Below are 27,678 nucleotides of genomic sequence, written 5' to 3'. Positions count from 1 at the left end.
AATGCAGCTTGAGTGTAGGGTATTTCACATTCATTTCCACAAACACTATGTTATTTTGACTTGACAAATTGCGATAATGCTGATCATAACTGCAGATGTTTTTGTTAAATCTATTTTTATTTTCTATTGCCAACAGAATCAGATGTGGTGGCCACATTTTACTTTTTAGATGATATAAAAATCGGTGCCTATTTCTATAGGCTCAATATATTTTACCGTTCCTGCTTTTAAACATAAATATTTATTTTCATGCAAATGCTCTGCCGGTTTGTAGGTCATCAATATATTAAAGGTGTTGAAACAGAGCAGTTGATAAGGTTCCTTTAAACATTGTATTCATGAAATATGAAGTGTGTTTTCAATAAAAAATTACCTAATTCGCAACGCAGTTCAGTACTTGGTCCCCTCAAGTACGTTTGGGAGAGAATGGAAGAATTCATGATGGTGATGCTGCCTTTAGGAATATTGTTTACATTATCATGTGGCTGATAAACATTGAATTAAGTGTGTTATTCCTTATGACTACAGAATGTATCTCGGTTTAATGTTGACTTATCGGTCTTAAATTCCATTGATGATTTGACTTGATAGAATAGAGCAGATCTGCATGACACAATGTTTTGAACAAAATGTACTGATCCTCTGCATATTACATACACACTGTATTTTTGTTTGTGTAAGTTGAGTTTTGGCAAAGCACAAGGCTAGAAAGTGGGTATCTTCTTCCCAGTCATGTGCACCAGCGCAAATAATAAAATATTCTGTCAATTGTCTCCCACGAAATATGATACTTAAGTCTTGAGTCACAAATTACTGGTATGATTTTTTGCCTCGGTCAAATTGCCAATGGTTAAAAGCATCAAGTGCAGATGCTAAAGTTGGTGACACTTTTGGCATCGTTTCTGCCGCAGGTGGTGGCAGAGGAGGGAGGCTTTGAGATTGTGTGCAAAGACAGGAAATGGTCACGTGTGGCAGCAAAGATGGGATATATGACGGGAAAGGCTGTGGGCTCACTGCTCCGTGTGCACTACGAGCGAATCCTCTACCCCCACAACCTTTTCCAATCTGGCGTGAGCCTCTCGGTAAGACTGCACCACAATACTTCACTCCGCCATTGTTTTATCCATCGACTTTACTAGAATGCTGTATACAAATTCTGACTAGAATCGACACTTTATACTGCCATTGTTTTTTCAATTACGGTATGCTTCCCATACGAAAGCTTTGTAAAAAAAAATTGACGACAAATTTTAACGCACTGTTCTCCTGCTGGATTGTGGCTTTTATAACTGCTGCCAGTTGAATGGGTTCTCCTGTTCTTCAAATCTTGTTTAATCGATTATTGATATAAATCCCACAATATACTTTTCAGTGGTGGAAAATTGTGCTGGTCTAAAATAAAATATGGCAGTTTTTCACACGGATAAAATTACAATTTATTTTTTTTACTCTGGGAAATCTGATTAGTGTGTTTACATTAAGTAAGCATGCCCGTGGTTGGAGTTTCATACTACATTAAAAAAGTTTTGCTCGCTGGATTCCTGGTTGGCTGACACGCAAGTGCTTCTGCGTGGTAATGGCGTCATAGCGCACATCTGCGCGATGACATCACCCGCATCCCACCACGTTGAGCCGGATTTGTGCATGCTGACGGTCAAGCCTTCCCACCCTCTGTCGTCCCAGCCGTGTATCCCATGCAATTACGATAGAAGGGGGTGAGGAAGGCAGATATAGGAGGGAGGAAGAGACAGAGGGGCAGGGAGAGTGAAGGGGCGTCGAATGGAAATGAGTGAGAGCAAAACGGAAAGAGGAGATGAAAACGACGAGCAGTGGGAGGGAGGATTCGGGAGAGGCAAGAGATTTAAACGAGAAAGGGAGAGGTTGAAATTTGGAGGGCGAGGATGAGAGAAACAAGGGGAGATGGGGGTGAGTGGAGAGAAGTGTATGGGATAAAGTGGAGAAAGGAAAGGAATATAGGGGGAGGGAGATGTAGGAGAGGCGACAGAGGAATAGCGAAACAGAAAAAAAGTGAGAAATAGATATTATTTGGATATACAATACAGAGAGGGCAATTGAAAGGTGGAGAGAAGACTAGGCTCTCTATAAGATTATATTTTTTCAGGGCTCTATATACGATTAAAAGTTTGGCTGGCTGGCTGTGAGGGATGGATGGTCACGTCCAAAGGATGTGCATGTTGCTAGTTTGCCACTAAATTTGTATTCCAATAACTTGGTGTGAACATTGAGCCCACTCCCACATTCCTGACAATGAAAGCCGTGCAGCTACAGTGTATAGGTTTGACAATGACAATATCATTTGCAGTCGGTAAAAAAAACTGCACTCCTTTTATTGACTTCGCTTTTTTTTGGTATAATTTGATGAAACTGACTCCGTATGGGGATTTATGGTTCAAAATGTATTAACAGATTTCAAGAAATTCTATAAAAAATATTGAAATCCGGTAGCTGCAAACTGCCAATCAAAACCATGTTTACAAACCCCAATGGCAGGATTTACAGGGAAATTTGAGGCCTTAATGCTGAATGTTTATGGTACACAATTGGGACATCAGACACTAGTAACAGCCTATTACTTATCCAGTGCAGCTGAGGCAGTTCTTTTGACTTAAGTCTGCTGCAGTGCAATGACTTTTTCAAGCTGGGTTAGGTGCAGCATGGTGTAATTGTGTTTTGCTTTGACTTTCAAACCAGACAATAGCACAGAGCCTCAATCAGAAAACACCAATCGCCCAGGCTGTTGCAGAATTCAATTACAATGAGGTATGTTTTAAGAATTGTTTCCCGCAATAATGGAAAAAAGTATAATTTCCTTTTTGTGTCTCCGTCTTATTGTCTGAACGTTTCCCGCCGCTTCCTTTCCTTTGTCTCTTATTACACAAATGTCTTGTGACTAATTTTTATAAGTAAAGTTAGCCCAGTGTTGGATGTTTATTGATGCATTTTTTTCTGTAGCCTACATCTCCCTCCCTAATGTGTGAACTAAAAAGACCACTTTCCCATTGAAAGTCCTCATACTACCATACATACCCCATTATTTATGCTTGCGATGTATTCACTTGGACAAATTAGATATTGTTCAAGCCATCATAACTTTATTCCCCGTTTCTGAAACCCAAGTCCTGATGACCACCTAGAGTGTGAAACATTTAGTGGCTTTATTTACATATTCACGCATACTTTGGTAAACCTGGAAAGGCGCACTGTGGAGGGTCAGATGGACGGACGTTTGAGAACCACTGCCAAATATTTACATCCACGTGCAATGTAGTTGAACCCTGCTTGCTTTCCCCTACCTGGAAATTTTTGACATTACTACTGGAAAATGCTCAAAATAAATAAAAAATAATCATGATATTGTGATGTGGCATTGGCATCCGTGCACAAGCACAAATAACGAACTCAAACGTATTTGTCAATAACACTGCCGTAAAAAGGAAACATCAAAAATATATAATAGGCATCGTTTCTGGCAATGACCTTTCATAGTACGTTTCTTTTTAGAGCAATTTTATCATGCTCTATGAAGGGCCCATTGGCTGAAACATCGCCTTATGAAATGTTCTTCCTTTTAAGGCATTGTTATTGGCGAATTAGTTTACATAATTGGTGACATTTGGAACAATTTGTCGGTCCTGAATATAACTTCTTGGATTGGATTAATTTAATTGCATGTGATCTGCATTGCTAATTATTGCGTTTGGCATGTCTGAGCTTTTCATGAAAGATTTAGCATTATTTTAACAGATGGATTAAAAAAATCTTGATACTGCATGGCACTTGGCATACATTTTTCTTGTTTATTGGTTTGTCCTGATATCAGTTACAAAGTGGCACCCCCCATGTACATTATTCACGTTCAAGCGTTTAGAATTTGTTGACCACCTTTGCATATTAGTATTCCCGCCGTGTGCTGATTTGATACGCCTCGGCCTATTCCAGTGCATTGCGAAGCCAGAGTATGAGCCGGATGAGAAAGACCAAGAATATAAACCACACAGCATCCCGCTAAGGCAGTCGTTGCAACACGGGAAGATGAACTGTGCCGGGCGACGTGCAAACCGCATGAAAACAGAGGTAAGAACTTGTACTTGCACACACTGGTCAGCATTTCATAGCTCAAGTAAATAATTAATTCTAGCCAGTTTCAATCCACCAATGGATGATAAGCCTCATGCCTTGTGGGAATCGAACTCTGGTTCTCGACTTCATAGCACAGCGCGATTACCACTCTATTATCGTTCTACCCCGTTTGATTTCTTACAAGCTCTGTTCTTAATTATTCCCACGGTTACGATTTGTTGTGTAGAGCCGGGTTTTGGGGTGCATGCCTGTAATCCAACACTTTTGGGAAGCGTAAGGTTTAGTATATCACACCATTTTGTGAAACTGCCAAATCTGCTGGGCTACAAGGTGGCCAGAAGATGGCAATGCAGCATAAGGGTTCTTGGATCAATCTATGTTTATCTTAGAGTTTTATTTCCTTGTAAACACGTGTTTTCTTTTGGTGCGCTGGTTTCTTTCTACATGGAAAACACTCATTCAATGAAATGGGCTAAACATTCCAAATGCAAGATCCTCATTAAATATATTGATACTCATTGAAGATCTCTTCATTTGCAATATCGTGATCTTTTTTCTGGGAATGTGAAACTGCAGCCCGATCCGATTGATGCTGACGTGAGCTCCAATTCGGAGCTACGGAAACTTCAAATCTTTGGGGCAGGTCCCAAAATGGCAGGCCTGGGCCTGTTAACTGGAAAAGATCGAAATGGAAAGGAAAGTGGTAAGTTTAGCAACCTGTATACATATCTTTCTTTAATGTTATAGTGGTAAAGCAGAATTTGATGTTTATTTGTGCAGTATTTATAAAGTTCTTGTTAAAGTTTCACGTCTATTGCAAAGTGGTTCACTTTGTTCATTTGTTCAGGTTTGCATGCCCATTTCTTGTTGTACTCGGTGACCCCAAATATGCTGTTTCTTGTAATTTTATAGAAGGTGGAGAGCGAGGCCTGGATGATGTGAAAGCTCTACCTTCCATGGACATCCAGTGTCCTGAACCTGAACCACAGACTGCCATCATCTCAGAAAAGGTGCCTTCGAAGGATTCCAAAATGGAGCTGAAGCCAGTGCAGCTTAAAGAAGCTGATATAATTGCGAATGTAAGCATCGCAAAGCTTATTAAGACTTAATAAATATTGAGCACAAACGTAAATAAACAGGTCTTCACTTACACCAAAAGCTAGTGCTGAGCGCAAACAGAAGCCGAATGTAAATGTTTTGTGTTAAATGTTATTCCATCGTGTTTTGACTGCCAGGCTGCAGTGCACACAGCCTATGCAGTCTTCATCAGGGCTTCTCAAGTGCATGCCCAGTGCCCAGACTCATTTTAAAGATGTTGGTGGCCGATCACAATAAGCCACAATCACTTGGCTGGACACACCCGCAATTCATCTTAAGCTAGTCCTTATCAAAGCATGTTTTTATTTTAGTTTATTCATCTTAGAATAGGTGTTTGGTGATGACATTTTTGCCCACTATTGAATGACATTAAAGTGTCGCCACTCAGGTGGTGTCTCGCGTTCCATCAGTCATTTGTTGTGTCCTGCAGTCACATCATTAGCATGTCAATTAGGGTTAGGGTGGAAATATGCTGGAAAAAACTTTGTCTGAGATGTACACCTGCTTGTGCTCAGAAGTAGCTTTTAAAACAAGTTTTTTTTTTATATCACATCTGACACTATTCTCAGATCTTTTTTTGTGAATTGCTTTTAGGTGTTCTGTAAAATAGGGAAATGATGAAGGGGGATTTTGATTAGAATGGATGCTTATTTTTTCTTGTCTAACCAGTCAAGCTTGAACTTTTTGAATGTGTTGTTGGGTGATTTGATCTGAACTATTTTTGATAACTTCGTACCAAACCATTAGCTGCCACACCTGGCAGTGGCATGCTTAAAAATCCCCTTCTATTCATCGGGCATTATTTGCATTTAATGTGACCCATGCTTTCTAAACTGTTGGTTGGTTACATTTGTAAATAATGGAGCCTGAAAGAGAATTGTCTTGGTCTTATTCAATGATGCTTTAACTCCACATGAATAGACCATGAGCGATTCCTTTCTGTTAGGCTTAAAATTATCAGGTAAAGATTAAAGGCTTACAGGTGCTCAAAAGTTTCCGAGGATGTTTTTCCCTCTCTGATTTTTCCTACTTTCTGTGCACGAAGGTGGACCTGTACGAATGCCTGGTGTGCGGGCGAGGGGACGATGAGGCTAAACTGCTCCTGTGCGATGGCTGTGACGACAGCTACCACACCTTCTGCCTCATTCCACCTCTGCAGGATGTCCCGAAGGGGGACTGGAGGTGCCCTAAGTGTGTTGCTCAGGTAAATAAACATTTCCACAAGCACTTGATCCTACGGATGTTGGTCATGCACACTTAGGGCCAGAGTATAAAACAACTTGCGACTTTATCGAAATGGCGTAAGTCCGGTTTAAGATCAGACTTGTCATAGCTTCGAGTAGATAAGGGGGAAACGACTTTAAGTATTTTCAAAGTTAGGTAAAATCTTACGAGTGGTTCTGACCACTCGTAAGTCAATTTTAACTGATAATAAAATAACAATTATTGATGACATTATATTATTAATAACATTCAGTAATCTCAAAAACCTAAACATCCTTTAACTCCGCCACAGACTTGCTGAAGTGTGTGGAGTGATGACGTCATGCCGGCCATGTTGCATGGGTGATGTCATGCCGGGCTATGTTGCATGGGGTTGTCTTCCTGGCAGGTGATGGGCTGGTGCAGTGGGAGTGATGGCATAATCCCTAGCAACAGCTCTTACGTGAGTGAGCGGAGCGATCTCACAATGACACCCGTAATAACTTGGGCTTACGATCCATCTTCGGCTATAACATTAATGATCTTACTACAATTGAAGCCTGCCGGACTTATGACAAATCTTAAGAAGATTTTTGAACTCGGAGCTCCTGTTGTGTTTTGCGCAGAGGATGGCATTAGTTGATATTTGTGGATTGATGGCACTGTCTTTTGTGAGAAGGCAAATAAACACATCTGTGTGGTGTTATCTATGCATTATTTTAAACGCACTACCAAGTATATATAACGCTTTAAGTAATTAAAAAATAAGTTTACGTTTGTACACCATGAAGTGGATTCCTCAAGTTAGAATGTCCTAAGAGTTGCACAATATATACAGATGTGTTTACAATAATCATTTGTCATTCAGAAATGGATCTAGACAAAAATACTCGTTTAAGCATAGATATACAAGTTTGAAAAATTGTTGGATGCCCAGTCTCATGGAAGAATTTTACTGTACTTGGTTTAATTTGCTTCAAAAACCTGTGTTTTGTTTTTGTAGGAATGCAGCAAGCCTCAGGAGGCATTTGGATTTGAACAGGCGAAGAGGGTGTACACCTTGCGCAGTTTCGGAGAGATGGCGGATGTATTTAAATCGGACTACTTCAACATGCCTGTTCACGTAAGCCCGAGTTTTTAAATGCCTTAAAGTGCCTCTAATTTAGTTTTATTCGAGTCAAACACCAAGTTGGGTAATTGGTTCAATTGTTTTCAAAGCAGGCTCTCTTGTTGGATGTGCTTGTTGTCGCCAGATGGTGCCTACTGAACTCGTGGAGAAAGAGTTCTGGAGGCTGGTTAGCTGCATTGAGGAGGACGTGAGTGTTGAGTATGGGGCCGATGTGCAGGCCAAGGAATACGGCAGCGGCTTTCCTGTGAAGAATGGGAAAAAGAAATTATCCAAGGAGGAAGAGGTATGTGTATACATTTACTACTATAACGAGCCAAGAATGTCTGTGTGTCCCGCACGTGACGTCACTCCGCATCGAACAGCCCCCCTCGTTAATCATGAACAGGTGACGTTCTCTAAATGGACACCCCCTCCCCCCGCTATTAATAATAATTAGCGGGTGATGTCACTCCACATGGGGGGGTGAGGCGCCTCCTACCCCCTCCTCGGCGTCAACTTATAACCCTCACTACAAAGGCAGAACCCTCACGTCACGCGATCTCCGTAACGCTGTTGAGACATCGAAGTAAAAAGAACGTCACGATGAACAAGGGATGATAACCTTTAAATTAAATAAGTCTGTCACAGCGGTCTTATAAATTTCACACGAATGAATGCAATGAATATCACGTCGCGGTCTGCTTTTCGCTTGCAAGTTTCAGATTTACTGCAATACACCCGTCCCTGGATGGGAAAAAGGCTAGTGTGTAAGGTTACTAGTGTTATTCCCGCAGCAAATAGCATATGAATTTAGCAAACTATAATGTATATAGCTCCCCTTGTCAACACGGGCTGTAATCTGCTTTTCTGTGTTGACGTTTTGATAATGGCTTTTTTGGACAAAACATTGGCGAATTTGTATTTTATTCAGAAACATTGTATTCCCCAGAGAATTGCTGCTTAAGTGCTTTTTCAAAATTTTCACTAATCGTTATGAAGTGACTTGTATCTCGAGAATATGCCATTGGCTTCCATTGTGTGTGTTAGACCATTACATGTGGTGATTACCAAACAGGTTTGCGCTGTGGTGAACGTGTAATTTTGTAGAGCTCATTGTACATTTTAGGCTAATAAACCTACGACTTGATTTTGAATGGAGGGAAGATTTTGAATGGAGGGAAGAAAATAATTTGGCTGCTTTTTTTCTTGTGACAGGAGTACACCAGCAGTGGGTGGAATCTGAACAACATGCCAGTCTTGCCCCAGTCGTTGCTGGGTCACATCGATGGGGACATATCTGGCATGAAGGTGCCCTGGCTGTATGTGGGCATGTGTTTCTCTTCCTTCTGCTGGCACATCGAGGACCACTGGAGCTACTCCATTAACTATTTGCACTGGTGTGTGATCAGTAATTTATATACATCCAGCACCAATCAACTGTGACATAATGAGACGATTAGAAAGTATGTAGTCTGGGGAAAATGAACTGTGGTGGACAGAAATTGCAATTTATAGTGAAACACGAATTATACGATACTCCGATTCGTTGCTGCAAATTAATGTTCGCAAAATACTGTCATCTGCCTGAGGATTATATTCTAAAACTTTGCACGGATGATCATTTTTTGCAGTGGTTTCTCAGAAGCGATTTTTTTTTAGTTTTTGGTAAATTAATCCCATAATTAGAGCCTTGGTGCAGATACGTCAGCCTGACGTGGTATCCCAGAAGTACTAAATTCATCCTGTTACCCAACCCTGAACACAGATAAGTGTTAGTTATGACAAGTCAATCCCGTTATTCTGGTTTATCTTTGCTTTAATGTTTGGATATAAAGAGATATTTGTGCAGATGAAAAAACATCATAGGATCTGCACCTAGCGCTTCTTCGTATGGCTGGGGAAGCAGTCGTAGTTGATGTTAGGTATCCATTCAACGGCTTCAGGTGAGGCAGAATTAATGGTTGTGATGTCACTGGGAATGGATTTCCCAGGGCTCCAGTTGTATTAAAACATTGCTATTGGTATTCTTGTATTTGTATGCAATTTTCAGCTAAACTTGATAGCGCTCATACATTAGTTGTCTATCCATATATAAAGGTGGCACGGTATCTCTTATAGACTTATCCAATAATGTAAAAACTTTAGTATACATTTTTGTTGTTGTTTGGGACTTTCCCTTTAGAAAACTGCTACCATTATCGATGAACACCTCCGAGAACAAATGCATGCTGGACAACGTCTCATAATATCCAATTGCATGACTTTTTTTCCTTTGCTTATAATACAATATCAGCCATCTTATCAGATGAAGTTCCTCTGTCGATCCCTTATGGTCTCGCAGTGCCATAATCCATTTAGTTAATGTACATGAAACTCATCTCAGCGCTCTGTCTGTGCTGGTCGTCTTCTTGCGGTGTTTTCTCTCTTGGCTAAACTTGTCATTCTGTCACATCTTGTCCATCGGCCGTCCCTTTTTAACCATGCTCTGCTGCCCCAGTAGCATCCATATCTCCATGAATCTTTGTGTTCTTTCATACATTTCACTTAGTATGTGTCCGTGTTTTTTTTTATCCCTATATCATATCAGGTAATAGACACTTATTGAAAACGTCCTTCTTGAAGCACATAAGTTGCTTTTTTACGATCAAATTAATTTTTCTGAAAGGACTCTCCACCCTGTTTTATTGTTTCCCTCTTCATTTCAGCGTTGCAACCCTGTATGTCTTCCATATTTGCCCAATACACATACTCTGTATTGTTTTCCAGTTGTGCTCATCCAGTTATTTATTTTTGTTCAGTGAACTTTTTTATGGGACTTATTTTGCTTGTATTCAGTTTTAGCTCAACTTTGCTTCCGTCATTCTTAAGTAATTTTCTTAACTCATTTCACTGGTTATAATGACCGTCATCAGCAAATTTGAGACTATATTCATACTTTACAAATGTATTCCTTCATCTCTTCAATCCCATTTTCAGAAAATATCTTCCATTGTCACTGAAGATTCTTAGTAACTCCTGTTCATATTTGTGTTTTGATCTTTCTACATGCAAACTCAATCTTTATAAATGGTTTTGGTTGCTATTTGTATTTACGCTTTGGTTTGAGAGCTTGCGTGATGGCATCATTTTGGGTCTTGCCCAAATGCATTTTCCTTGTCTACAAAAGCCAGGCTTAATTATTCTTGATATTGTCTCTCTTAAAATCTGATGGATAGTATGCATATGGCCAATGTTTAAAAAAAAACTTTCTAAATCCTACTTCCTCTGTGGTGAAGAATCATATACATGTGAAAATAGGCTGAGTGTAATTTTTAAAACCGATTGTTTCCCTTTGTTAAATAGAAAAATTATTGAGGAATCGCTTCACAATTGAGGTATTTCATTTCTGTGTAAAAGTCTAGAAAACAGACCCAATAATGTTGATACACTAGATCAGGGGTCGGCAACCTATGGCTCCGGAGCCGCATGCGGCTCTTTACGGGCTGCTTCTTGACGATATGTACGTATGTACAGTATGTACATAGATGCATTGCGGCTCTTGAAATACTGAATTTTGTACCGAATTGGAAAGAAATGGCTCTTCTTGTTATTTTGGTTGCCGACCCCTGCACTAGATTGTCCTATGGTGTCTACAGTTAGTCTATCTGGACCAGGTTTTTTTCCTTTTTAATACTGCTCATCTGCCAAATGCCTTGTTTCCCGGAATATAAGGTTTATTTTGGTCTGGAGATCTGCATAGACTCTTCCCACAGTTTTATAATTCCTCCAGCATGCATTGTTCCATTTTTCTCTTGTAGGGGCCACTGTAATTTATCCATCAACCTTTTTCTTTATTTAATTCTCCCATTACTTGTGGTGACATCTCGAGTCACTGTTGTCATCTTTCTCGACACTTTCTTTTATTTGGCAGTTTTATCCCTATTCATTTCTGTTCAACATGCTTTTCATGTTTTCAGATTACTTATTTTCTTTTTTGGTGTTTACTTTTTACCTGACTTTCATAGCACTGACCATTTGTGTTATGTCATTTGAAGTAGTGATATTTAATTTTGGGATTTCGATCTGTTGCTTAGAATTGGTCCAAATCTCCTGTTCCCTGAACTAAATGTTTTGTTTTAACTTTTTGGTTTTTGCCTATAACTGTAATTGCGCCATGTTTGGAAATGTTGAACTTGATCTTGCATCACTGCAGCATGCGTTTAATTTGTTGCGGACAGAACCGTCTCCTGATCATCTGTGGTTTGTCATGAGGATAAATTCCATCTTGTTCCTAATTTCACCATTTGGTCTTCTCCACTCTCATTTCCTATTTATTTTGAATATGGTATTGTTATTTTCATATCTTTGCTAAAAGATGTCCACCTTCTTTCTTACTCCAATGCCGAACTTTGCATTAATTCCTGAATAATTCCACATCTTGTTCTCATACACACAAGAATGTGACGTCCACAAGAGGTGCATTATTCCTTGTACTGTAAAGTTGGCTAAGCGATTAATATAGTTGGGAGAAAGGTGGTAACTTTTTATGACTGTCTATTACATTTTTTCCAGTTTTTAATAGTATTGTCTGCCCTTTTATGATTTATGTCGATCGTTGCAAAGCTGTTGTGTGTATTGTATGTTGAGAAAGCTGGGCGGGGAGATCACTGAGAAACCCCTCTTCCCAATTCTAAAATCCCTGAAAAATGAATTGCTTCAATCATTGTCTGCAAGCTATTGTGGATGTGCCAATTATTTTTCGGTACTTGTAAATTCACTGGCGGATGAAGGCATATTTTGCCCATACTCTTGTCACTGGTCCGTGTGGGTTGTTTAATAAGGGCACCCAGGATTTGTTATGTTATCACTCAACACTGGTGTTTGCCATGGCTGGAAATTGAACTATCGTCATTGGGTTCATAGTGTGTTCTCACCATGGCGTGACGGGTCAACCCTTTGTCCTTTTTGGAAACATGATGATAGACAGTGGAGCAATCCATTGTTGTGAGGTACATTTCTTTCAGTGTTAGTCCTGCACCTTTGTGGAATATTTTCTCATGGGTTTGAACTATTCAAGCGAGAGAGGTGCAGCCATTTCTTAGAGCGAAAAAAACCCTGTTTTTTTTGCATGCATTGTTCAACTTTTTAAACTTCCCCTTTTTGATGCATGGAAATGTGTGCATCAGGCGGCTGATAAAATTGTCCTGAAACTGTCTTTGTGGTGTTTTGCTTATTCTACAGGGGAGAGCCAAAGACATGGTATGGTGTTCCTGCGTATGCTGCCGAGTCACTGGAAAATGTGATGAGGACCTTGGCTCCAGAGCTCTTTCTGGCACAGCCCGACTTGCTGCATCAGTTGGTCACGATTATGAATCCCAACATACTAATGGCCCACGATGTTCCCGTACGTATATCTGGAATGAAAGCTGTGATTACAATTTTTTTTGTTACTTTTGATTGTAGAAATAATTTTTACCGAGGGAAGACTTTAAAACTTCATCAATCAACACCATTGGAACCTCCTTTGCCAGTAGCAAAATATGATAATTGTTTTTTTTACCCTTTTATCTGGCAACAAAACTGACACCTTTTTTACAAGGAGTCATGTTTGCATTGACCACAATACCTGCGGTCGGTATGCAATCAGTTTTGTTGCCAGATAAAAGGGTAAAAAAATACAATTATTCATCAATTAACTCCCGTTAAATGGCAAAACTGACATTGGCTGTCTAAGCACCATGTTTGGACAAATTGGGGCTTCATAAAGTTAATATTTTATTTGAGAAATGTCACTTGCCTCTTGTCTTGTGGGCTTACTGCTCTGTTATATATTTACTGACCTATGTTTTTAAAAATTCAGAATGTGCTCATTTTAATTTGAAGTGAAAAAAAAGAATTTCATGTGCCCTACTACTTTATTTCGCAATTGGTTACGTAGCCTCTTAAAAGCATATTACGAAACTACTTTGGATAGGTTAATATTCCATTCTTCTGCAGTCCATTTAGCATCCTAAATTATTGATTGCACTGTTATTGTGCTTTCACTTTTAAATTGACAAAGTAAAATATTGTACTCAATTGGGCAAAGGTTAATGTTTGTATTGGTTAAAAGCAAGTGGCACAAGCTGTCCAACCTACAGCACTATTAGTCTTAATACATTTTGTTCAAGTTTGCTCATAAATAATAGCTAGCTTGATTTTGTTTAACTCCTGATTTGTGTTCATTAAATTGTCACTTATGCATTCAAACCTCAAAGTCCGTTCAGAATAGAGTATTTCCACCGTTCAATCAAACAACAGGAAGATAAATTGCATTATGTCATGAGCAAGGGTCAATACACTTTAGACAGTCTATAGCATTGCATCCTGAAAACGGTGTATGACCAAATTGCCTTAAATACATCTTATCGTCAGGAATGGAAAAGCTGGTGTGATTATGAAGTACTTGGAAGGGTAACCACTAGGGCTTGGCAGATGTCGTAAGTTTGGAGGTATGAGGTGAGCCTGAGATGGCAGTGCTGAGTAACTCCCATTAATTTGTGAGAATTAACCATGATTGTACAATTACATCATTGTGTTGAGAAGTGTTATACATTGCACTGACGTGTTATGGCATGTTTTCTGTTTTTATATACGGATACCTACATATGCCTACCTACTTATTTTGTTAATCTTGTGGGTTCCTTTTGCAGGTGGTTAGGACCAATCAGTGCCCCGGAGAGTTTGTGGTGACCTTCCCACGGGCCTATCACAGCGGATTTAACCAAGGGTACAATTTTGCAGAGGCCGTGAATTTCTGCACTGCAGACTGGGTGGGTTGACCTTTATTATTTGCTTGTGTTGTCTCAAGGCGTGTGTGTTTATGCTGCATAAACACACACGCGGAATTTTACGTGAAGTTACACATTTGCATATTTTTATAAATGTTATGTTAAAGATGTATATAATGTTAGCCTTTGACTAATTCACCTGGAATGCACCCAATCTCATGAGATTTTGGAAGCTAATTAGAATGAGCCAGGCAAGTGCTTGGGTGGGTGACCATGCATACAAAGAGGCATTATAGGCTGCAATGGGGTTACAATATGAGTGGAGGGCAGTGTCGTAAGATTTATTGTACATTGCTCTCGTGTCTGCTTCCTGCCCTCACAAACCTGTCAACCTTCATGACCCACATCATGCAGAGCCCATTTATGCAGCAGTGAATTTACAAAAGGGCCTATATTAGCCACACAAAGTTTTGCATATTATGTGCATTGGTTTCTCAATTGCAATAAGGAACTTAATTTAAAATAACCAACTGATGAAAAGTGACCCAAAAAAATTAAGTTTACTTAAACATACGAGTTTTAACTGTTGGTATTACTGAGGTTACATTGATGTGCAACATGACACAGACGTTCTGCTTTGTGACACTTTTCTCTGGAACAGCTTCCGATGGGCCGCCGGTGTGTGGAGCATTATCGCCTGATGCGGAGGTACTGCGTGTTCTCGCACGAGGAGCTGCTCTGCAGGATGGCGTGTGAGACTGAGGGCCTGGCGCTACCAATGGCATCGGCGATTGGCCGCGAGCTCGAGATTGCCATTGACGAGGAGCGGAAGTTGCGCAGGGAGGCCTGGGAAATGGTATGAGCAGGGATGGTGTTTGGCCCTTCCCTGGTCCCCCCCCCCTCCTCCCCCCAGCATTTTGATGAATTGTCACTCTTCAGTCACAATTTGATTCCAGGAAAAATTCTGTACCTGTTTATTTTGCTTGTATACGTATTTATTTCTAGCTCTATATTAGTCGCACTAAGTTTTGCATATTATGTGCATGTATCATTGAATATGTTCCTGCACACACATTTCAATGCATATATTGTGCACAGAATCCCAAATAACACTTCCAAATGATTGTCGAGGTCCAGGCTTTTGTCTGGGTGAATAAATATTAAATATGCAAGTAAAAAATTGTTGACATATTGGTCATACTTGATTTCTATTTTTCTGGTCTGAGCGATACTTGAACCATTTAAACAAAGCTATATCCAAAGCCCTTCATAAATCTCTGTTTGTTGTTCACATCTCAATAGACGTAGAATGTTTTTTCATTGAACACAAATGGTTACATGAATACTGTTAATTTATTTTTGATTATAAGCCAATTGTTGTTGGCAAAGGACTGTAAATTAAGCCCTTGTGCATATGTTAATATACGGTCTGATTTATGTGCGCTGAGGTACAAACAATGAATTCACATTAACATGTACATTTAGTGTTTCAGAAACCAAATAATTTATAGATGCCATCAGCCACGATTAATATCGTTTTTATTATGTAGGCTGCACTGCTTTTTTTTCATATATACCTCAGTAGTGTTTTACACGAGGCGTTTATTGTAAAGAAATATCCATGCCAAAACAGGAGTTGGTGCCTTTTACTTTCTGAGCACTGTGCCATGCTATTACTTTCATGTCTTTGTGGTAGCTGGTGTTGAAGGCATTATTTTGCAATGTCAAAATGCCAAATGTTCACACGTGTTTCTGGCATGCAGTAGCCTAGACTTTGAGGGGAGTCTTCTTTACGGATTGCCAAATACGACTTTCCATATACCTTCGTCAGGCCACACATTAACACACACCTTCGCGCGATCCAATGATAACGTGACACTGTGCTTGTCGACATTATTAAAGGGCCCTTGCACTGACAATTGACGGAGCATGCTACATTGGAAACAGTGCTGCCAGGCACAAACATATTCTGCTTGATGAGTGCAGCTAATATGCAGTAATGGATAAATATCAAGTGCAGGCCATTTCAAAGAAGTAGGCCTCGTGGGGCAACGTTCCTTAAACAAATAATTGGCCCATGGTCTGTAGATTGTCCACCCCTGCATTAGCCTAACTAAGCATATTTCCTCAAACATCTTGTCTCTCCTCTGTGTGGTTTCTGGCAGGGTGTGAGCAAGTCGGAGCTGTTTGAGTTTGAGTTGTTGGCAGATGATGAGCGGCAGTGCCACTTTTGCAAGACGACCTGCTACCTGTCTGCTATCGCGTGCCCCTGCTGCCCAGGCCGCCTGGTGTGCCTCTATCACATCCGTGACCTCTGCCGTTGTCCCACACAGCACAAGATACTCAGGTTTGTGGGGAAATGTTTTGAACGTGTTTTATAATGTATTCACTCAGATCTCCGGTTGGTTCTCACTTTTCTAATAACAAAACACGTTTGTGTCTCCTGGTTTCCTTATTGCATTGTACTTGCATTAATGTCTTTTTTGTTGAAATCAACATGGCGCATGGCTTCAGTGTTTATTTTTCATATTACTGTTTAAATCATAATTATATAAAGTCGTATAAAATGAATCAATCCTAAAGTTGCTGATACTGCAGGTGGTAAGCTCAGTGACTTAATTTATTTGTTATTATTGTAACTGTACATCTGCGGTTACAGTTGAAAGTGAGTCTTACATGCTTGACAGTTTTGAGTGGAATACAATGTTGTGAATGTATTTTTAAAATCAGGTACAGATATACACTGGCCGAACTGCCCCCAATGCTGCACAAGCTGAAGTCTCGAGCAGAGCTATTTGATGCTTGGGCTGAAAAAGTGAGGAGGGCATTGGATGAGGAAAATGGCAAGAAGTCTGGTATGCCATCTCTTGCTGAAGTTGCACAAGCATAAAAAGAGCACACGCGAACCTACAATGCCATTCTGATTCAGTATTCAGGAATAATGTTTTCTGATGGCAATGTAAAACCCCGAGGGTAAAAACCTGACTGTGTATCCTGTTGCGTGCAGATTTGTCGGCGTTAAAGGCACTGCTGGAGGAGTCTGAGACGCACGACTTCCCCGAAAGCAGCTTACGGCAGAACCTGATGCTGCTCGTACTTGAGGCAGACCAATGTGCCTCGATGGCGCAGGATCTGATGAACACTCGGATCTGTGTCCAGTACGTTCCTTCTCTCTGGAAATGTTTGGCTCTTTGTCTTTTTGCATCCACATTTGTTATCCTTGTGGTGAATGTTAATCTGAAACTCTTTTGTTGGTGGATTGTGGCCATATTATTATGGTCTGCTGTTATGAAGTAATTGTTACTCGTATTTTTTTTACTAAAAAGCTTGTAATTTAATTTAGTGTATATAGAATCGTGCATGTAAGGATTCATAATATGTGAATTATATAGATTACATGCATATACATGTGTTTAATTTATGCCATTGGATACAGACGAGACGGGCAATACAAATATGAACGGCAGCATGTTAGAGGGACTCCAGCAAAAAAGATGACACTCGATATCCAAACAAAACAGGACGGACAATGCTGCTGCTGACGCATTACATTTGAGAGGGCCATTACAAACGAGATGGACAGTGCTATCCGGACAGTATATACAACACAGTGACTGTGTTCTTTAATCAAATCGCAATTATAGTTTGTGACTGCTCAATCAGATTTGGGTGGGGCAGGGTAATCCTTGCAAATGAAAAAATAGCTGAATGTTGAATATGTTCACTAAACGATGCCATTGCACAACCTTTCTGACTACAGAGACAAAAGTGGTGCAACTGAAGAGCAAGTGACGCTGAGCTTCGAAGAGTTCAAAACATTTGTGAATCGTTTGGAGAAACTTCCCTGCACTGTCAACCATATGAATGAAATAAAGGTAACAACGTTTATTTTAACATTTTTATTTATTTTGTTATTTTTGTTTGATGCATTGCAGGTTTTATTTCAGTCCTCTTACTCAATTATAGATTTTTTTCACCAGCTTTTATAACGTTACATTTATAACCGAGCTAAGTAATGGACTCAATACCGCTTTCTGGGAAGTCAACAGTCGTAGTCTAAAGGATGAATAGGTCAGCATTAGCTCGTATCTGAACAGAAGCCTGACCCTTAGTCTGTAACAGATATAGGTTCATCAATAAAACATTGTTTTGGGCTCATGGTGAATTTAATTATGCATATGATAATCTGTTGTTCATAATGTCTGCAAATTCTACGCACAATTTTTCTAATGATACTTTAAGGCTAATGGTGCAAACACGGCTAGAATGAGACAAAATCATAAACTAAGAGTTGGTTAAAAGGATATGATAAGGAATGTGTTCAATACAATTATAATCTCAAATAGCCGTGGAGGAGAGTAATTGTTATATGCCTAATGAGCACCTCCCAACCGTCAAACCTTGCAACTTTCAAAAAATAATATTGCAAGGAATAGTTTAATTTCCACTGGGTGATGATGTTTAGTCCGTCCGCTAGATGGTGCTCAAGATGCATGCAAAGAAATGGAATGCAAGTTATATGCCCATTTAGTCACTTTTTGTTAATCCATTAACTTGTGTTTTCGATGGTGACCTGTCATGTTTCGGAGACCAAATATATTTGCCTTGTTTGCTCCCATTTTGTGAATTCGATCTTTTTATTATGTGCACATTGTGGGAGTAAAATTACTTTGTGATTTTTTAAAAGTGTTTTTGTGAATGGATTACATCATTGTGTTATTGATGAAAATTTTTTTTGTTAAATTATTTTTTTACCTTTTCTATACTGTGCATTGTAATGTTTTGTATTGTTTAATGTTCTGACCTGCCCCTTCTGAACACCTGTTAAAAAGGAGCATTAACCCCTATCGGCTTCCTCCAGTATCAATACATATTCTAATTCGAGTCTGTTTATATGATATTTGTATTGAGCTCTGTAGATTAAGAGATTCTGCTGTTTATTAACACCGAACTCAATACGAGTTAAAACCTATGGTTGGCCACTTTGTTTTTCAGGAGCTGCTGGAGAGAGTGGCAGGCTTCAGGGATGCTGTGCAGCTGCTGCTGGTGGCAGAGGACAAACCAGATTTGGTGCGGATGCAAGAGTTGCTCAAGCAGGCCGAAGACCTGGCTCCTGTTCATCTGCCCGAGAAAGAGCAGCTGGAACAGAGGGTGCAGAGGGAGCGCTGGCTTGAAGAGGTCCACACTGCACTGGCCTTTTCACTGTCCAGCCAAGACCAGGTGAGAGAGTGGCAATAGAAATCCACATTTATTGTTAAGGTTACTTGGATGTTCATTGTTAACGCTTTCCAGGTTGAAAGTTAAAATGCAGTAGCTCTGTCCACCCGCAACGGGGGTGGCGCACTTATAACCCTTGTAAACAAGATCCAGTATCAACTAAAGTTGTTATTGGCATTTGATTCTTGCCATATTTAAAAGCTGTAAAATGCATCAAAGGGGTTTCACTTAACTTCGCACACAAATCAGAGTAAAAGGGACAAAGTGCAAATATTCAAGAACGTTTTTCTCTCGGCTTCCATACTAATGAATAATTCTGAAGACAAACATGTGAGTGAGAGCATTTGCATACATTGTCCTAACTTGTTCAACAGTCCTTTAATTTGAGAGCATTCACAACATGTTATGTTTGATTTGCTTTTGTCTTGTGCTGTGCTAGGGGCTTTCTGAGAAAGAAGCCATGGGTGGAGGCATTAGCTGCCTGAACATAGAGGTGCTTCGCAGGTTGATAGACAGTGCCATGCCACTGGGAGCTGAACCTGTCATGGATCGAGCTGTGGCTGAGCTGCAGGAAATTCTGACCGTGGCAGAGAGTTGGGAGGATCGGGCCCGTGCTTGCCTGCAGGCCAGGTGAGTGTCACATGTTTCATGTACGTACATCTCATATCAGCTACTTATTGTATGTGTGTGTGTTATATATATATTCTCATAGTTATTGCAGCTCGGGTACATTTTAGAAGCGCTGAAGGGCTACTTATTGTTGCGGCCAGATAATGTTGGCTGCCTGTCTGTACAGTGACAATTCACTTGTTTTTATGAAACAATACAACACTCTGAAATCTGTCGCTATGAAAATTACCATTTCTGTACAGTGTTTGGGAAAGATTGACATCTAAATGAAGGGGATGTAACATGGGCATTGATCTTATTTGTGTTTATGCAATCGAGCCACGGGTGCATGGGGGGGGGGGGGGTGCGTATTGGAATATTTCTCTCAGCACAGTTCTTCAGCCTGCTACGCAAAGAAAATAGCGGCTGATTGCACTTGGCCTGCGAAGTTGGCAAGTGCAATCAGGCGCCTTGAAACATTGGAAGGCGTCTTACAAATAAATGTAAATTATTATGATTATGATTGGGATTTGGTTCTGCAGCATTATAGAAAGATTTTGATGCATTTTTATTAAATGTATTTACATTTTTTCCACACCTCCCTACACGTCGTTGGACAAATTCAGCAAATGCCATGAATTGTCCTTGTTTTTCATGTCGTAGGGACACGTGTTTTTTTTTTAAAAGGAATTCCCAGTAACATTGTAATTTTGGACTGTGCCACAGGCCTAGGATGGTGAGAAGTACCCTTGAGTCCATTGTTGCTGAGGCTCATGGGGTACCAGTTCATCTGCCAACTGTGCAAGCACTGAAGGTCTCCTTACAGCAAGCTGACGATTGGACTGCTGACCTGGAAAAGATCCAGGTAGTGTGACAGCTGAACTCTTGTGTGTTGCATGTGGCTGTGAAAAACATTGTACTTAAAATACATCACCAGAGCTGTTCGTTAATAGTTGGAGATTGCACCTGCCCTCATAACAGGAGGCTTGAGCTTGATGACACGAAAATGACCGTTTCCGTTACTTAACTTGCGTGGTTCGGTTTTTAATGTTCAGGCAGGAGATCACTATCCATACTGCAGCGTGCTGGAGAGGATGGTATCGCAAGGCCGCTGCATTCCTGTGCAGCTGGATGCATTGTCCCAGTTGGAGGGGTGGCTGGAGGCTGCCAGCATTTGGCAGAGGCGTGCTGCAAGGACCTTTCTTAGGAGAAACTCCTGCTGTACCCTCCTAGAGGTGAGTACATGACATGAAGGGTTATTTTTATAACGCTTAAAAATAATGCATAATTCACTGTAAGGTGAGTTTCTGCTGGTCTTGCACCATGGTTTCACTGAGTAACTATGTATTAAACGCTGATTAAAACGAGGTGATAGCTCATTCAGTCTTAACATTATATTTTTCAATGGTCACAAATAATATAGAACACGCGTTACGAAATATCAAAAACAACAAAACCGAGTTGAAAGATAATCAAAATGGGAAAAACACATCAGTTATGCATATCGTAAAGCAAGAAAAAAATAACAACGTGGTATTATGTTTTTACTATAATTCCAAATATCAGGAATATAATCTTAATTTGGGAGCTTTCGTGACTGCAGGAATTATTCTTTGGTTCTTTTCGGTTAAGTCACGTCTAAAAATAAAATAATAAATCAAATCTGCTTGTATGTCTGCCTATAGTTTTCTAGTTAGATTTTTGTTGCTCACACAGCCGATTTGTGTCCTCTCTCTGTGTGCCGTTGTGATGTCTGTCTGCTTGCATGTCTGTCTATAGTTTTCTAGTTAGATTTTTGTTGCTCACACTTAAAATTCTAACTTACCAAATTTTGAAACACGTAGTCAACCAGGCCATGCGTTAATTGTGTGTTAACCGACTCTCTGTGTTGTATTACATCACATTTCAATATTTTACTAGGTTATTTAATTTTCGTGTGCCTGTATACTCCTCTCTATGTGTGCCGTTGTGATGTCTGTCTGCTTGTATGTCGGTCTATAGTTTTCTAGTTAGATTTTTGTTGCTATTTCTTTTATGCCTGATGATGATTGCTTGTGTTGCAATCGAAACGTCGTAATGTGTTGTTTTATTTTGATTTATTATTTTATTTTTAGACGTGACTTAACCGAAAAGAACCAAAGAATCAGGAATATACGAATTTAAATGAGGCAGGAGATGTTCAAAAGCAGTTCCATATTGTCCAAGCAGCGAGTTCAATTGCAACTCATTGAGAGGAAACGGTATTAACTCATGTACCATGGTGTCCCAAGTAGGAATATCCTGGTGGAAGGAATGTTTCGAAATATAGCATTACTCTTGGCACATAACATAGGAATTTTGAGACTTGGCGTAACAATTTTGCAAAGCGATAATGAAATGCGTGAAGTTGAAGGCGTCTTTTAACTTTGCAGGTGCTGAACCCAAAGACTTGTGCTGGTGATACGGAGAAAGGGAACGAGTGCGGTGACAACAAAAGAACTCCGTCCCAAGGGACTGACCCTTCTTTTGTGAGTCTAAAAAAAGAGCAGCTTTCCTTTTCAGTATTTGTTTCTCTGCAGCAAAAAAATACCTGATTTGTCTTTTAAAACTACTGTGTTAATTCGAATGTTTGCTTAAAAATATAATAATTCCATATTTATATTGAGAAATATAAGTTCACAGTGCCTTTTTGAAATTCAAAAGAACGATACATCTCTTTGGAATAACTTTTATCGACATTCAGTAGAGATTCAAGTTTTGATATTTACAATGTCAAGCTCCTCCGTGATATCAGTTTACTATTCTGGTAAATCGCCCGATGATGCTGGATGTCATTACCAGCGAAACATCATATTCAAATTATAAATGTGGATTTACTCTCCAACACACCGGTGGGCTGAAGTAGTAACTAATTTGCGCGTTGTTTACGTGAAAAACCCTACTGGCAGTGGTGGGGAGGGGTATGACACATTTATACTTTCGCATTCTCACCCAAAAACCTTAATGGCTTCGTTTAGGCCTCGGCAAGGTAAGGTAATTTACCATTTTTACGAGGTAAAAGTGTAAAGAGTAAAGGTGTCAACCATGCCCAAGGGGTAAGGTAAAGGGTAGGTTAAAGGTACCTTGAAGTGTTACCTGCTAAATACCCTGTTTACTGCTCACTAATAGCTCCGTGGCGCAGTCCGTTGCCTCCATTTGAAATTTAAATCATTGATGTCGGACCAGATGGATACACAGACCACGTTCTTGAGGTAGAGGATGAGGTCGAGGTTGCCAGCAACGGCATTGCCAGGGTCGCTGAGAACACCAATCGAAAGAGGCAGCGGCATGCATTCCTGTGGGAGCACACGCACGATTGGATGGAGGGTGATCCCCGTGTGCAGCAAGGAAAGCGCCAGTGTGTGCACCGCCGCAAGTGGTTTTCCTCCCACACGAACGTGTCGGGGTGGAAAGCCCACCTCAAGAAGCCCAAGGTGCTCGCCCCAGGCAGCGAGGTCGGGACGTCGGCGTCGAAGAACCGTTAAATCCAACAAACGCTTAGCCGGCCAGCAATCCCGGCTCGCCTCCTGGTAAAGCTTGAGAACTCGGTGGTTGATTTTGTTATCCAAGGTGCAATCTCTTTGCGAGCCGCCGGCAGCGACAAGTTCAAGACCTTGGTCTTGCCGTCAAGACGTTCGTCCTGGTCAACGCGGACGCCAGATATGAGCAGTTGCGGGCTTGCCACCATGTTCGCTGCGCAAATCATTCGGTCCAGATCAGCGGCGTCCAAGTTCTCAAACTGATCAAGTCGACCAACGCCAAACTGCGCGAGGCATTCGTCAATATCAGGCGCAGCAAGGTCGTCCAGCAGTCGTACTGCCGCGAAGCCGAAATCGCCAAGCTCGCTCGCAAGGAGCCGACGCACCAGGACTCGTCGACCAGGTGCAATTCGACGTTTGACATGGGCGACGACGCCATAAAGAAGCGTGTTCCAGGATGTGATCGGCGTCGGTGCTTTTTCTGAACTGTAGTGGGCAAACATCGAGGGCGTGACAGCATTCCTGCGAATGCCGCGCCAGGTCATGACCTCCGTTGTCAGCGGGGACCGCAAGTCGACATTGGCTGTGCCGGTGACGATGGAGCACCTGATCCGTTATTGCGATCGTGGTGAAGCCGCTCTGAGAGCGATCGATGATTTCTTGACCGCGTCGAGGATGAAGGCCGAGCTGGTGTGGTACCGCAACTTCCTAGTTCAGGAACCCGCCATTGTGGCATCCTACTTGAACCCACAGCTGCCGAAAATGACAGACTAAGACGAGCTGGCTGCACTGAAGGCCACGATCCGCTCTGTCCTGCAGCATCGCTACTCTGACGAGCTCGCGTTCCCACCGACGGCAGTCACTGCCCATATGAAGGAGGGGGTCGCTGTTCAGCACCCTATTCACCAGTCACGGTCGTCGACGCTCTTCATCCAGTCCATGTGCTTGCGCTCGTGAATCGCAGCCGGCTGCCTGAAGGTTCCGTCTAACCGGGCCGGAGCGGCCTGGATCTTGTTGCCCATTGTTGGTCCGAGGACGACGGCAATGACGAACTTGATCAGGTTGTTTGATGAGATGGTCAGCGACCAAGACGACTGGGATGAGGAGGTTATGGAGGACTGTCGTCGAAAGCCTCAATGCCCGATTCGAGAGTATTCTATATGAATAAAGCGCTCTACCTCGCATTTACCTGTTATAAACTTTTTTCATGTGTAGAACCCCGGTAATTACCCTGTAATCGGGTAATTTATATGGGGTAAGGGTAAAAGATAGGGTAAAGGTAGGCTCGTTGTTCTTACCTTGCCGCGGACTAGCTTTGCTTGCTCAGTTGTGTACAAAATATATATTTTTTGCTGTGAAGTATCCTATGCATCTTGCACAACGTCTGCTCTGCGACGACAATCCTGAGCAATAATGAATGTCCGTGAATATTTTCACACAGGTGGACACGTACAGGTCCGCGGAGCGCGAGGAGGTGGAGGCCCTGCGGCGAATGCGCGAGGCCAGTCGCGCTAGTGGGCCTCCTCCAGAGGGGGGCTCCACGACGCCATGCGGCGTGTGTGGCCACGGTGATGCCGGGCTGGTGAGGCAGTGCCACCAGTGTCGGGCACCTTGCCACCACGGCTGTGTGGCACCGACTCACCGCCGAGCTGGTGCCAGGGCGCTGTGCACTCGCTGTGTTCGATCCAAGCGGCCGCAAATGGCCACTGTACTGAACCTCCTGGTTGGTCTACAGGTACGCAGTGTACACATTGATCTGTTGCGCTTTAAGCTGTATGGTTTAAATTATTCGGTATTAGCTGTGCAAAAAATAGGCTGCTCAACAACAGTTTAGCTTGGTGCAAAGCTCTGTGTTTTAAATTCGTGCAATGGATAGGTATACTTTTTATGTATCTCTATTGCGACATGTATTTACCTCACCAATCTATTTACCATTTTAATATGCTAGACCTTATAATTTGTTTATGCATTATTATTGTAGAGTGAATAAACTCTCAATGTTGTTATGAATGGAATGTTATATTAGTGTACCATTACTTTACATGTCTAGATGTAAAGGTGTGTAAAAGTAAGTCTGCAATGAAATAATAATTAGAACATTTTGTATTATGTTATGATTTAAACGATGGATTAATGTACTATGTATTCATGAGTGAACACAGCCAGAATAAAAATAAATAGTTTGCTATCTTCTTGGTTCTTTCGGTAAAGTCACGTAGAAGGGAAGTAATAATATAATAGAAACAAAACATAATAAAATAATTTAATTTGATTATGTTTTAGTTAAAATAATTTTATTTTATTATGTTTGAGTTTTATTTCTATTATTTTATTACTTCCCTTCTATGTGACTTTACCGAAAGAACCAAGAAGATGAATCCCTGCAGTCACGAAAGCTTTAAATCGAAAAAAATAGTTTGCTGCTTAAATAAATTATGAAAAAGTATTGGATCGCATTTACATATTCAGAAAAGGTCTTTTGTCTAAATTTTTTGTGTGAAAAAGTAGCCTTGGGTGGTAAGGTGGCACTTTTTTACAAAAATAGGTATTTTGCCAGTGTTTGAATGTCAGACAATTGTTGGTTGGTTCATGACAAGTGCCGTTTTGTATCTAGACCAAGTCCTGCTTGAAAGTGTTGTTGTGCCCCCTTTCTCTTTTTAAAGAAAGTTGTGTCCATATCCCTTTGCCAGGGCCTGCCCGTCAGGCTGCCAGAAGGAGAGGCCCTGCAGTGCCTGGCAGAGCGTGCGATGGGCTGGCAGGACCGGGTGCATCAAGCCCTGTCCCAGGGGGAGGTTGTACGGGCCCTTGAAAAACTCAAGTCCCAGCCCCCTTCCCATAAAGTGGCACGCAACACCAAGTCCAGAACCACCATCGGGCAGGCGAGTGTTTGGATGGCTCTTGTTTTATACACGGGGGGGGGGGGAACCTCTTGTTCCCAAACTTTGGGGGGGGGGGGTGGGGGGGTGAGCCACAAAGGTGCCAATGGCCTTTTTTCGTAGCAACAACCTAGATTGATTGGCAAAAACGTCTGCCACTGTTGATTAAAGATACTATTGACAAAAAAAACGCAACTTCTTGCTCTTATGACTGTAATAAAGGGTGTTGCGTATGAGAATTGTTTTGAATTTATGCGTTCTTTTAAACTTTTTATAGTGGTCATTACATGAAAGAGAAGATATGAGACTAAGTGGACTGCTCTTCATAGTGGATAAAAATATAGCACAATGCTCATTGACCTGTTTTGGCTATAATCTATGACGGTAAGCTAGCAGTATCTGATAATTTCTGTGATGTGCAATCAAAACAGGTTTCGGCATGCGACTATCCCAAGGGCAATAAATTTAATCTGTGCTTGTGAAATTATAAATTTGGCTTGTCATTAAGCTCGTGATGTTTGCTGCTTGTGTATTTTTTTTATAATTACGTGCATTCTAATTTATTTTGTACAGAAGGAAAGCCCAAGCAATGGATCATGTGGAACTCTCGCGAACGCTTCTTCTGAACACGGAGGGAATGATGATCCCTCCTATGACCTTCAGCCTTTGACTTCTACCTCCCGCACTGAGCTCGCTCAGTCTTCAGTGCGCAGCAGCCAAAGTGAGATTTTTGACACTATCATGTGACTAATCTTCTTGGAGGGGTTAAGCAAGGCTAAAGCCCATTACACTACTACACTGTAATCATAGAAGTCATTGGCACTTGTTTCAAACGCGAGGGTGTTATTTTAAAGGTTTATATAGATGTTTGAAAAAAGAGACTTTTGCCTTGCACTGACGTTTTTTACTGATATTTTTGTGACAGGTTCCAGGTCGCAGCAGATGTTTCCTTCGCTGTTGCTCCCTCCCACTATTCTGGCACAACTTGAGGACCTGCTCATGGAGGGAGACCTGATAGAAGTGTCTCTGCAAGAGACGCGGCTTCTTTGGAGGTTACTGTCATCACCCTCGTCTTCTGCCGACCAGGGCGCAGAGGTCTGTGTAATTATTACTTTGCATTTTAATCGGGTGCTCGTTTCTTCGAATGTAAAACACGTAATTAGTTTTTTACTGCATTTAACCAATTTTGTGATAATTAAAAAAAATGTATATGGGAATAT

At 41.1% G+C, this 27,678-nt stretch overlaps 1 protein-coding gene across 5 annotated transcripts in view; it reads left to right on the top strand.

Moving 5' to 3' along the window:
• Window positions 1-27,678, top strand: part of LOC144729405 (lysine-specific demethylase 5D-like) — a 36,600-nt gene that overhangs the window by 4,637 nt on the left and 4,285 nt on the right. Inside the window, exons 4-29 of one of the 5 annotated variants that reach the window (XM_078609670.1) lie at window positions 912-1,082; window positions 2,713-2,781; window positions 3,961-4,095; window positions 4,678-4,804; window positions 5,014-5,111; window positions 6,245-6,403; window positions 6,812-6,865; window positions 7,406-7,525; window positions 7,656-7,814; window positions 8,726-8,907; window positions 12,731-12,893; window positions 14,182-14,301; window positions 14,921-15,115; window positions 16,425-16,606; window positions 16,990-17,114; window positions 17,267-17,417; window positions 18,020-18,134; window positions 19,255-19,479; window positions 19,916-20,106; window positions 20,812-20,950; window positions 21,141-21,320; window positions 22,497-22,592; window positions 25,024-25,317; window positions 26,273-26,461; window positions 27,032-27,179; window positions 27,384-27,553. In XM_078609670.1, the coding sequence (XP_078465796.1) occupies window positions 912-1,082; window positions 2,713-2,781; window positions 3,961-4,095; window positions 4,678-4,804; window positions 5,014-5,111; window positions 6,245-6,403; window positions 6,812-6,865; window positions 7,406-7,525; window positions 7,656-7,814; window positions 8,726-8,907; window positions 12,731-12,893; window positions 14,182-14,301; window positions 14,921-15,115; window positions 16,425-16,606; window positions 16,990-17,114; window positions 17,267-17,417; window positions 18,020-18,134; window positions 19,255-19,479; window positions 19,916-20,106; window positions 20,812-20,950; window positions 21,141-21,320; window positions 22,497-22,592; window positions 25,024-25,317; window positions 26,273-26,461; window positions 27,032-27,179; window positions 27,384-27,553 (3,957 nt within the window). Of the gene's footprint in view, window positions 1-911; window positions 1,083-2,712; window positions 2,782-3,960; window positions 4,096-4,677; window positions 4,805-5,013; window positions 5,181-6,244; window positions 6,404-6,811; window positions 6,866-7,405; window positions 7,526-7,655; window positions 7,815-8,725; window positions 8,908-12,730; window positions 12,894-14,181; window positions 14,302-14,920; window positions 15,116-16,424; window positions 16,607-16,989; window positions 17,115-17,266; window positions 17,418-18,019; window positions 18,135-19,254; window positions 19,480-19,915; window positions 20,107-20,811; window positions 20,951-21,140; window positions 21,321-22,496; window positions 22,593-25,023; window positions 25,318-26,272; window positions 26,462-27,031; window positions 27,180-27,383; window positions 27,554-27,678 lie in introns of all 5 variants that reach the window. The other 4 variants (XM_078609668.1, XM_078609672.1, XM_078609671.1 and 1 more) reach the window with 4 other exon arrangements.

Source organism: Lampetra planeri, chromosome 32, assembly GCF_965212315.1.
Source record: "Lampetra planeri chromosome 32, kcLamPlan1.2.h2, whole genome shotgun sequence".
In the NCBI taxonomy this organism is placed as follows: domain Eukaryota; kingdom Metazoa; phylum Chordata; class Hyperoartia; order Petromyzontiformes; family Petromyzontidae; genus Lampetra; species Lampetra planeri.
Note: the sequence above shows the minus strand (reverse complement) of the source record. Positions and strands in the feature narration are given on the sequence as shown.